This window comes from Leptodactylus fuscus, chromosome 5 (assembly GCF_031893055.1).
Source record: "Leptodactylus fuscus isolate aLepFus1 chromosome 5, aLepFus1.hap2, whole genome shotgun sequence".
NCBI classification, from domain to species: domain Eukaryota; kingdom Metazoa; phylum Chordata; class Amphibia; order Anura; family Leptodactylidae; genus Leptodactylus; species Leptodactylus fuscus.
In genome coordinates this window covers 221,211,886-221,224,841 of record NC_134269.1, presented here as the reverse complement: position 1 = coordinate 221,224,841, position 12,956 = coordinate 221,211,886, and the positions used below count along the sequence as shown (strand labels likewise).

Below are 12,956 nucleotides of genomic sequence, written 5' to 3'. Positions count from 1 at the left end.
ACAGAGCGGGGCGAATACGGGGCTCTCTAGAATATAGAGCGGGGCGAATACGGGGCTCTCTAGAATATAGAGCGGGGCGAATACAGGGCTCTCTAGACTATAGAGCGGGGCGAATACGGGGCTCTCTAGAATATAGAATGGGGCGAATACAGGGCTCTCTAGAATACAGAGCGGGGCGAATACGGGGCTCTCTAGAATATAGAGCGGGGCGAATACGGGGCTCTCTAGAATATAGAGCGGGGCGAATACGGGGCTCTCTAGACTATAGAGCGGGGCGAATACGGGGCTCTCTAGAATATAGAGCGGGGCGAATACGGGGCTCTCTAGAATATAGAGCGGGGCGAATACGGGGCTCTCTAGAATGTAGAGCGGGGCGAATACGGGGCTCTCTAGAATATAGAGCGGGGCAAATACGGGGCTCTCTAGAATATAGAGCGGGGCGAATACGGGGCTCTCTAGAATATAGAGCGGGGCGAATACGGGGCTCTCTAGAATGTAGAGCGGGGCAAATACGGGGCTCTCTAGAATATAGAGCGGGGCGAATACGGGGCTCTCTAGAATATAGAGCGGGGCAAATACGGGGCTCTCTAGAATATAGAGCGGGGCGAATACGGGGCTCTCTAGAATATAGAGCGGGGCGAATACAGGGCTCTCTAGACTATAGAGCGGGGCGAATACGGGGCTCTCTAGAATATAGAATGGGGCGAATACAGGGCTCTCTAGACTATAGAGCGGGGCGAATACGGGGCTCTCTAGAATATAGAGCGGGACGAGTACGGGGCTCTCTAGAATACAGAGCGGGGCGAATACGGGGCTCTCTAGACTATAGAGCGGGGCAAATACGGGGCTTTCTAGACTATAGAGCGGGGCAAATACGGGGCTTTCTAGACTATAGAGCGGGGCAAATACGGGGCTCTCTAGAATATAGAGCGTGGCGAATACAGGGCTCTGTAGAATATAGAGCGGGGCAAATACGGGGCTCTCTAGAATGTACAGCGGGGCAACTACGGGGCTCTCTAGAATGTAGAGAAGGGTGAATACGGGTCTCTCTAGAATATAGAGCGGGGCGAATACGGGGCTCTCTAGAATGTAGAGAAGGGCGAATACGGGGCTCTCTAGAATGTAGAACGGGGCGAATACGGGGCTCTCTAGAATATAGAGCGGGGCGAATACGGGGCTCTCTAGAATATAGAGCGGGGCGAATACGGGGCTCTCTAGAATATAGAGCGGGGCGAATACGGGGCTCTCTAGAATATAGAGCGGGGCGAATACGGGGCTCTCTAGAATATAGAGCGGGGCGAATACGGGGCTCTCTAGAATATAGAGCGGGGCGAATACGGGGCTCTCTAGAATATAGAGCGGGGCGAATACGGGGCTCTCTAGAATATAGAGCGGGGCGAATACGGGGCTCTCTAGAATGTAGAGCGGGGCGAATACGGGGCTCTCTAGAATATAGAGCGGGGCGAATACGGGGCTCTCTAGAATATAGAGCGGGGCGAATATGGGGCTCTCTAGAATATAGAATGGGGCGAATACAGGGCTCTCTAGACTATAGAGCGGGGCGAATACAGGGCTCTCTAGACTATAGAGCGGGGTGAATACGGGGCTCTCTAGAATATAGAATGGGGCGAATACAGGGCTCTCTAGACTATAGAGCGGGGCGAATACGGGGCTCTCTAGAATATAGAGCGGGGCGAGTACGGGGCTCTCTAGAATACAGAGCGGGGCGAATACGGGGCTCTCTAGACTATAGAGCGGGGCAAATACGGGGCTTTCTAGACTATAGAGCGGGGCAAATACGGGGCTTTCTAGACTATAGAGCGGGGCAAATACGGGGCTCTCTAGAATATAGAGCGTGGCGAATACAGGGCTCTGTAGAATATAGAGCGGGGCAAATACGGGGCTCTCTAGAATGTACAGCGGGGCAACTACGGGGCTCTCTAGAATGTAGAGAAGGGTGAATACGGGTCTCTCTAGAATATAGAGCGGGGCGAATACGGGGCTCTCTAGAATGTAGAGAAGGGCGAATACGGGGCTCTCTAGAATGTAGAGCAGGGCGAATATGGGGCTCTCTAGAATATAGAGCGGGGCGAATACGGGGCTCTCTAGAATGTAGAGAAGGGCGAATACGGGGCTCTCTAGAATGTAGAGCGGGGCGAATACGGGGCTCTCTAGAATGTAGAACGGGGCAAATACGGGGCTCTCCAGAATATAGAGCGGGGCGAATATGGGGCTCTCTAGAATATAGAGCGGGGCGAATACGGGGCTCTCTAGAATATAGAGCGGGGCGAATACGGGGCTCTCTAGAATATAGAGCGGGGCGAATACGGGGCTCTCTAGAATATAGAGCGGGGCGAATACGGGGCTCTCTAGAATATAGAGCGGGGCAAATACGGGGCTCTCTAGAATATAGAGCGGGGCGAATACGGGGCTCTCTAGAATATAGAGCGGGGCGAATACGGGGCTCTCTAGAATATAGAGCGGGGCGAATACGGGGCTCTCTAGAATATAGAGCGGGGCGAATACGGGGCTCTCTAGAATATAGAGCGGGGCGAATACGGGGCTCTCTAGAATGTAGAGCGGGGCGAGTACGGGGCTCTCTAGAATACAGAGCGGGGCGAATACGGGGCTCTCTAGACTATAGAGCGGGGCGAATACGGGGCTCTCTAGAATATAGAGCGGGGCGAATACGGGGCTCTCTAGAATATAGAGCGGGGCGAATACGGGGCTCTCTAGAATATAGAGCGGGGCGAATACGGGGCTCTCTAGAATGTAGAGTGGGGCGAATACGGGGCTCTCTAGAATATAGAGCGGGGCGAATACGGGGCTCTCTAGAATATAGAGCGGGGCGAATACGGGGCTCTCTAGAATATAGAGCGGGGCGAATACGGGGCTCTCTAGAATATAGAGCGGGGCGAATACGGGGCTCTCTAGAATATAGAGCGGGGCGAATACGGGGCTCTCTAGAATATAGAGCGGGGCGAATACGGGGGGGAATACGAATACGGAGGGGCGCTGATGTGATTATCTCTTTATCTCCGCGCTCGGCTGATGACACAGAATAGATTATGGCGGATAAAGAGGAAATTTGTTTGACTGAGCAAAAGTCATGAAGTCTTCCAGGAGAGCGAGCGACTAAAGAACCGTGGCTAATGACTGCGGGGGGGCGGGGGTCACTTACTTCTATATTACACAGTCTATACGCAGCACTTTATAGGACCTTCTTAAAGGGCCATTAACCCTTGCAGCGTATCACAGCTCCCATAGTGCATTGCAGGACCTGGAATAGACTCTGAGAGCGATGCAGCTCTAGATGTGAGTGGAGTAGACGGATATGGAGGTGGATGGGACTGATACTCACTGCAGCCGGCCTTATAGCTGAATCCAGGGGGGATGAGGAAGCCTTGCTGGGCGGCGGCGGCGGCGGCTAACGTCCTCTGGTCTGGAGGGAACACGGGGATCATCAGGGGGGGCAGCTGACCCTGCACCTGGGGAACACAAGAAACAGGGTCATATATAGTATCCATTTATATCATGTCTATAGTGTCTACCCTGTATATACACATATATAGTATCCATCTTATATACAGCTGTATAATATATATCAGCTCTATAGTGTCCACCCTATATATACGGCTCTATAGAGTCCACCCTGTATATACGGCTCTATAATGTCCACCCTGTATATACGGCTCTATAATGTCCACCCTGTGTATACGGCTCTATAGTGTCCACCCTGTATATACAGCTCTATAGTGTCCGCCCTGTGTATACGGCTCTATAGAGTCCACCCTGTATATACGGCTTTATAGTGTCCACCCTGTATATACGGCTCTATAGTGTCCACCCTGTGTATACGGCTCTATAGTGTCCACCCTGTATATACGGCTCTATAGAGTCCACCCTGTATATACGGCTTTATAGTGTCCACCCTGTATATACGGCTCTATAATGTCCACCCTGTGTATACGGCTCTACAGTGTCCACCCTGTGTATACGGCTCTATAGTGTCCACCCTGTATATACGGCTCTATAGTGTCCACCCTGTATATATGGCTCTATAGTGTCCACCCTGTATATATGGCTCTACAGTGTCCACCCTGTGTATACGGCTCTACAGTGTCCACCCTGTATATATGGCTCTATAGTGTCCACCCTGTATATACGGCTCTATAGTGTCCACCCTGTATATACGGCTCTATATTGTCCACCCTGTATATATGGCTCTATAGTGTCCACCCTGTATATACGGCTCTATAGTGTCCACCCTGTATATATGGCTCTATAGTGTCCACCCTGTGTATATATGGCTCTATAGTGTCCACCCTGTGTATATATGGCTCTACAGTGTCCACTCTGTGTATACGGCTCTACAGTGTCCACCCTGTATATACGGCTCTATAGTATGTATCCTGTATATACGACTCTATAGTGTCCACCCTGTATATACGGCTCTATAGTGTCCACCCTGTATATACGGCTCTATAGTGTCCACCCCGTATATACGGCTCTATAGTGTCCACCCTGTGTATACGGCTCTATAGTGTCCACCCTGTATATACGGCTCTATAGTATGTATCCTGTATATACGGCTCTATAGTATGTATCCTGTATATACGGCTCTATAGTGTCCACCCTGTATATACGGCTCTATAGTGTCCACCCTGTATATACGGCTCTATAGTATGTATCCTGTATATACGGCTCTATAGTATGTATCCTGTATATACGGCTCTATAGTGTCCACCCTGTATATACGGCTCTATAGTGTCCACCCTGTATATACGGCTCTATAGTGTCCACCCCGTATATACGGCTCTATAGTGTCCACCCTGTATATATGGCTCTACAGTGTCCACCCTGTATATACGGCTCTATAGTGTCCACCCTGTATATACGGCTCTATAGTGTCCACCCTGTATATACGGCTCTATAGTGTCCACCCTGTATATACGGCTCTATAGTATGTATCCTGTATATACGGCTCTATAGTGTCCACCCTGTATATACGGCTCTATAGTGTCCACCCCGTATATACGGCTCTATAGTGTCCACCCCGTATATACGGCTCTATAGTGTCCACCCTGTATATATGGCTCTACAGTGTCCACCCTGTATATACGGCTCTATAGTGTCCACCCTGTATATACGGCTCTATAGTGTCCACCCTGTATATACGACTCTATAGTGTCCACCCTGTGTATACGGCTCTATAGTGTCCACCCTGTATATACGGCTCTATAGTATGTATCCTGTATATACGGCTCTATAGTGTCCACCCTGTATATACGGCTCTATAGTGTCCACCCTGTATATACGGCTCTATAGTGTCCACCATGTATATACGGCTCTATAGTGTCCACCCTGTATATATGGCTCTATAGTGTCCACCCTGTATATATGGCTCTATAGTGTCCACCCTGTATATACGGCTCTATAGTGTCCACCCTGTATATATGGCTCTACAGTGTCCACCCTGTATATATGGCTCTATAGTGCCCACCCCGTATATATGGCTTTACAGTGTCCACCCTGTATATACGGCTCTATAGTGTCCACCCTGTATATACGGCTCTATAGTGTCCACCCTGTATATACGACTCTATAGTGTCCACCCTGTGTATACGGCTCTATAGTGTCCACCCTGTATATACGGCTCTATAGTATGTATCCTGTATATACGGCTCTATAGTGTCCACCCTGTATATACGGCTCTATAGTGTCCACCCTGTATATATGGCTCTATAGTGTCCACCCTGTATATATGGCTCTATAGTGTCCACCCTGTATATACGGCTCTATAGTGTCCACCCTGTATATATGGCTCTACAGTGTCCACCCTGTATATACGGCTCTATAGTGCCCACCCCGTATATATGGCTTTACAGTGTCCACCCTGTATATACGGCTCTATAGTGTCCACCCTGTATATACGGCTCTATAGTGTCCACCCTGTATATATGGCTCTACAGTGTCCACCCTGTATATACGGCTCTATAGTGCCCACCCCGTATATATGGCTTTACAGTGTCCGCCCTGTGTATACGGCTCTATAGTGTCCACCCTGTGTATACGGCTCTATAGTGTCCACCCTGTGTATACGGCTCTATAGTGTCCACCCTGTGTATACGGCTCTATAGTGTCCACCCTGTATATACGGCTCTATAGTGTCCACCCCGTATATACGCCTCTATAGAGTCCGCCCTGTGTATACGGCTCTATAGTGTCCACCCTGTATATACGGCTCTATAGTGTCCACCCTGTGTATACGGCTCTATAGTGTCCACCCCGTATATACGCCTCTATAGTGTCCACCCTGTATATACGGCTCTATAGTGTCCACCCTGTATATACGGCTCTATAGTGTCCACCCTGTATATATGGCTCTACAGTGTCCACCCTGTATATACGGCTCTATAGTGTCCACCCTGTATATACGGCTCTATAGTGTCCACCCTGTATATACGGCTCTATAGTGTCCACCCTGTGTATACGGCTCTATAGTGTCCACCCCGTATATACGCCTCTATAGTATATATTAGTATATATTAGATGCCTAATCTATAGATCGGGAACAGCTGGGGGAGTTTTGCCTGGTTCCCTTCGGCAGGAAGCCATGAAACTTTTTTTTAATGGTTTCCAAGGATAAAAGTGACTTTGCCAAGCGAAAAGGCTCCAAACCCCGTCCTGAAACCGCTAATAGAAAGACAGATGGTTCCTCGCAGCGCGGCGCTGCCAACCAGCGAAATAAATAAATAACAATAAAATGGATGTTATTGAAGCTGATTGTAAAGTCCTGGCAGCGCTGCCAACGCGGATGTGCCGCTCAGATGCTCATGTCATGGACGGGGACAACGAGGAAGCCGCGACCGCCGCGACCTTGTACTATCCCCGCCTGGTGACTACCTAACACCCCCCCCCCCCGACCCCGACACCTCCTCATGAGAAGAACTGGAAAGAATCCACACCCTGCTATAGCATCGCAAGACAGACAGGTGGCAGCACAGGAAGCTCAGAGACTCCGGGGCACGTGCCAAAGAGCTTACAATCACATGCACCGCAACAACGTGACCAGATTATACAGCCATCTATTACACAGGAAGTGACATCATACAGTAGTGACATCATCAGTGACATCATACAGTAGTGACATCATCAGTGATATTATACAGTAGTGACATCACCGCCCTCCATATATACATTATATTACACAGTAGTGACATCACCGCCCTCCGTATATACATTATATTACACAGTAGTGACATCATCAGTGATATTATACAGTAGTGACATCACCGCCCTCCATATATACATTATATTACACAGTAGTGACATCACCGCCCTCCATATATACATTATATTACACAGTAGTGACATCACCGCCCTCCATATATACATTATATTACAATCGGAGCAGTTTCCCTTTGCTTTGTGTCTTTGCGGTTGCGCTCGCTGTTCCGGAGCTGATGAGTGTTCCCTTGGCCGGGATCGGCGCTGCCGTAATCGCTCTGTTATTGTGCTGGGAACACTTTCCTTCCACATTCTCTTCCCAACCACAGAACAATTACCCAACAATTTTGGTTAACCAGAAAATCAGGCTGGCGAGGAGGGGAGGAAAGATGGAGGACGGGGGGAGGAGGGAGGCGCTGCTGCTGATCGGGGAGGCGTGCTGCACCTCCAGCCTAATAAAGACTAAATTAATTACAAGAGCTTTTATTGACGGCTTTATCGCTATCTGCGGAGTCGCGTTAATTATACGTCGCCGGCTAACGAGACAGAAATGAATTTCAGCTTGGCGTCAATGATGAAGCGCTGACTACGACCGAGAAGAGGAATCGCACCGTATAGCGGCACACAGCGGCGGGCGGCCTGAGCCAGGGATCAATGAGGGAGTGCATTGTGTATCAGGTGTATTAGGTTACATTGTGCGGGTTATAAAAGGTCCGGACGACACCTCAACGGAAGAACATGCGGCATATCCCCCCACCGCGGCATGTAAGCAGCATATCCCCCCCACCGCGGCATGTAAGCAGCATATCCCCCCCACCGCGGCATGTAAGCAACATATCCCCCCTGGCATGTAAGCAGCATATTCATCCCCCCCCCCCGGCATGAAAGCAGCATATCCCCCCACCCCCCCCCCCTGCTGCGGCATGTAAGCAGCATAGCCAACCCCCCCAACATGTCCACAGCATATCCCCATCCCTCCTCCATATCCACAGCATATCCCCATCCCTCTTCCATATCCACAGCATATCCCCACCTCTCCTCCATATCCACAGCATATCCCCATCCCTCCTCCATATCCACAGCATATCCCCATCCTTCCTCCATATCCACAGAATATCCCCATCCCTCCTCCATATCCACAGCATATCCCCATCCCTCCTCCATATCCACAGCATATCCCCATCCCTCCTCCATATCCAAAGCATATCCCCATCCCTCCTCCATATCCACAGCATATCCCCACCTCTCCTCCATATCCACAGCATATCCCCATCCCTCCTCCATATCCACAGCATATCCCCATCCTTCCTCCATATCCACAGCATATCCCCATCCCTCCTCCATATCCACAGCATATCCCCATCCCTCCTCCATATCCACAGCATATCCCCATCCCTCCTCCATATCCACAGCATATCCCCATCCCTCCTCCATATCCAAAGCATATCCCCATCCCTCCTCCATATCCACAGCATATCCCCACCTCTCCTCCATATCCACAGCATATCCCCATCCCTCCTCCATATCCACAGCATATCCCCATCCTTCCTCCATATCCACAGCATATCCCCATCCCTCCTCCATATCCACAGCATATCCCCACCTCTCCTCCATATCCACAGCATATCCCCACCTCTCCTCCATATCCACAGCATATCCCCACCTCTCCTCCATATCCACAGCATATCCCCACCTCTCCTCCATATCCACAGCATATCCCCATCCTTCCTCCATATCCACAGCATATCCCCATCCCTCCTCCATATCCACAGCATATCCCCACCTCTCCTCCATATCCACAGCATATCCCCACCTCTCCTCCATATCCACAGCATATCCCCATCCCTCCTCCATATCCACAGCATATCCCCATCCTTCCTCCATATCCACAGCATATCCCCATCCCTCCTCCATATCCACAGCATATCCCCACCTCTCCTCCATATCCACAGCATATCCCCACCTCTCCTCCATATCCACAGCATATCCCCATCCTTCCTCCATATCCACAGCATATCCCCACCTCTCCTCCATATCCACAGCATATCCCCATCCCTCCTCCATATCCACAGCATATCCCCACCTCTCCTCCATATCTACAGCATATCCCCATCCTTCCTCCATATCCACAGCATATCCCCAACCCTCCTCCATATCCACAGCATATCCCCATCATTCCTCCATATCCACAGCATATACCCATCCCTCCTCCATATCCACAGCATATCCCCATCCCTCCTCCATATCCACAGCATATCCCCATCCCTCCTCCATATCCACAGCATATCCCCATCCGTCCTCCATATCCACAGCATATCCCCATCCCTCCTCCATATCCACAGCATATCTCCATCCCTCCTCCATATCCACAGCATATCCCCATCCCTCCTCCATATCCCCATCCCTCCTCCATATCCACAGCATATCCCCATCCCTCCTCCATATCCACAGCATATCCCCATCCCTCCTCCATATCCACAGCATATCCCCATCCCTCCTCCATATCCACAGCATATCCCCATCCCTCCTCCATATCCACAGCATATCCCCATCCCTCCTCCATATCCACAGCATATCTCCATCCCTCCTCCATATCCACAGCATATCCCCATCGCTCCTCCATATCCACAGCATATCCCCATCCCTCCTCCATATCCACAGCATATCCCCATCCCTCCTCCATATCCACAGCATATACCCATCCCTCCTCCATATCCACAGCATATCCCCATCCCTCCTCCATATCCACAGCATATCCCCATCCCTCCTCCATATCCACAGCATATCCCCATCCCTCCTCCATATCCACAGCATATCCCCATCCCTCCTCCATATCCACAGCATATCCCCATCCCTCCTCCATATCCACAGCATATCCCCATCCCTCCTCCATATCCACAGCATATCCCCATCCCTCCTCCATATCCAAAGCATATCCCCATCCCTCCTCCATATCCACAGCATATCCCCACCTCTCCTCCATATCCACAGCATATCCCCATCCCTCCTCCATATCCACAGCATATCCCCATCCTTCCTCCATATCCACAGCATATCCCCATCCCTCCTCCATATCCACAGCATATCCCCACCTCTCCTCCATATCCACAGCATATCCCCACCTCTCCTCCATATCCACAGCATATCCCCATCCTTCCTCCATATCCACAGCATATCCCCATCCCTCCTCCATATCCACAGCATATCCCCACCTCTCCTCCATATCCACAGCATATCCCCACCTCTCCTCCATATCCACAGCATATCCCCATCCCTCCTCCATATCCACAGCATATCCCCATCCTTCCTCCATATCCACAGCATATCCCCATCCCTCCTCCATATCCACAGCATATCCCCACCTTTCCTCCATATCCACAGCATATCCCCACCTCTCCTCCATATCCACAGCATATCCCCATCCTTCCTCCATATCCACAGCATATCCCCACCTCTCCTCCATATCCACAGCATATCCCCATCCCTCCTCCATATCCACAGCATATCCCCACCTCTCCTCCATATCCACAGCATATCCCCATCCTTCCTCCATATCCACAGCATATCCCCATGTCTCCTCCATATCCACAGCATATCCCCAACCCTCCTCCATATCCACAGCATATCCCCATCATTCCTCCATATCCACAGCATATACCCATCCCTCCTCCATATCCACAGCATATCCCCATCCCTCCTCCATATCCACAGCATATCCCCATCCCTCCTCCATATCCACAGCATATCCCCATCCGTCCTCCATATCCACAGCATATCCCCATCCCTCCTCCATATCCACAGCATATCTCCATCCCTCCTCCATATCCACAGCATATCCCCATCCCTCCTCCATATCCCCATCCCTCCTCCATATCCACAGCATATCCCCATCCCTCCTCCATATCCACAGCATATCCCCATCCCTCCTCCATATCCACAGCATATCTCCATCCCTCCTCCATATCCACAGCATATCTCCATCCCTCCTCCATATCCACAGCATATCCCCATCCCTCCTCCATATCCACAGCATATCCCCATCCCTCCTCCATATCCACAGCATATCTCCATCCCTCCTCCATATCCACAGCATATCCCCATCCCTCCTCCATATCCACAGCATATCCCCATCCCTCCTCCATATCCACAGCATATCCCCATCCCTCCTCCATATCCACAGCATATCCCCACCCCTCCTCCATATCCACAGCATATCCCCATCCCTCCTCCATATCCACAGCATATCCCCATCCTTCCTCCATATCCCCATCCCTCTATGTCCTTCTCTGGACAAGGGGATTTGCCGGTCATCTTTAGCCTTCTGCCAGGGGCTCTTCCTATTTTAGCCTCTGTCCTACCCGCTGAGGACAATATGGCCGCCTCCATCTGTGCTCGCCATTAAACCCTGCTAATCCCTCCATGGACAGCTGGACATGCACACAGGGCTCTCTGTATAGCTCAGTGCGGGCCCCTTGTACGCGCACCCTGGAGCTTATAGAGCTTATCTGCCCTGACACATTGTAACAAACCCTCAGCAGGTCAGGAAGAGAATAGAATGGATTCCATTCACTGATGGGCGGCAGTAGTATAGCAGTATAGTGCGGAGGTGCCGGCGTGTCGCTCCCACCGTCTAGCCGCAGGCAGATACCGCCGTAGCCGCAGGCAGATACCGCCGTAGCCGCAGGCAGATACCGCTGTAGCCGCAGGCAGATACCGCCGTAGCCGCAGGCAGATACCGCCGTAGCCGCAGGCAGATACCGCCGTAGCCGCAGGCAGATACCGCCGTGCGCTCGCCGCTCCTCTCTCTGCCTGGGATTTTAGCAGAAGGTTTCTATGACAATAAGAACCATAAGAGATTGGCGCAATGCCAGTGACAGCTCCGCGGATCCAGGGGGTCTGGTGTCAGCCCCCCCCCCCTATAGCACCAGTATAACAGGTACTAGCACTTGGCACCAGACCGAGCGCAGCGGGACAGGCCGGCAGATTTAGAAGTTGGGCTTGTTTTGGGTTTTTACGATAAAACATATGGAGATGGCGACTCTGCCCAGAAAACCGCGTTATATCATCAGGCAGAGGTTGTCAACACAGCGAATCGGCTGCCAGGGCAACAGCGCCACCTACAGGAGGGGCAGGAGGTATCAACACACGGAATCTGCTGCCAGGACAACAGCGCCACCTACAGGACGGGCAGGAGGTACCAACACACAGAATCCACTGCCAGGACAACAGCGCCACCTACAGGAGGGGCAGGAGGTACCAACACACAGAATCCACTGCCAGGGCAACAGCGCCACCTACAGGAGGGGCAGGAGGTACCAACACACAGAATCCACTGCCAGGACAACAGCGCCACCTACAGGAGGGGCAGGAGGTACCAACACACAGAATCCACTGCCAGGACAACAGCGCCACCTACAGGAGGGGCAGGAGGTACCAACACAGCGAATCGGCTGCCAGGGCAACAGCGCCACCTACAGGAGGGGCAGGAGGTACCAACACACAGAATCTGCTGCCAGGGCAACAGCGCCACCTACAGGAGGGGCAGGAGGTACCAACACACAGAATCCACTGCCAGGGCAACAGCGCCACCTACAGGAGGGGCAGGAGGTACCAACACAGCGAATCCACTGCCAGGGCAACAGCGCCACCTACAGGAGGGGCAGGAGGTACCAACACACAGAATCCACTGCCAGGGCAACAGCGCCACCTACAGGAGGGGCAGGAGG

At 51.6% G+C, this 12,956-nt stretch overlaps 1 protein-coding gene across 2 annotated transcripts in view; it reads right to left on the bottom strand.

Annotated features, from left to right (window-relative positions):
• SOX5 (SRY-box transcription factor 5) overlaps positions 1–12,956 on the bottom strand; it is a 280,976-nt gene that overhangs the window by 39,637 nt on the left and 228,383 nt on the right. For both annotated transcript variants that reach the window (XM_075275477.1, XM_075275476.1), the window contains one exon: positions 3,362–3,488. In XM_075275477.1, the coding sequence (XP_075131578.1) occupies positions 3,362–3,488 (127 nt within the window). The remainder of the gene's footprint in view (positions 1–3,361; positions 3,489–12,956) is intronic.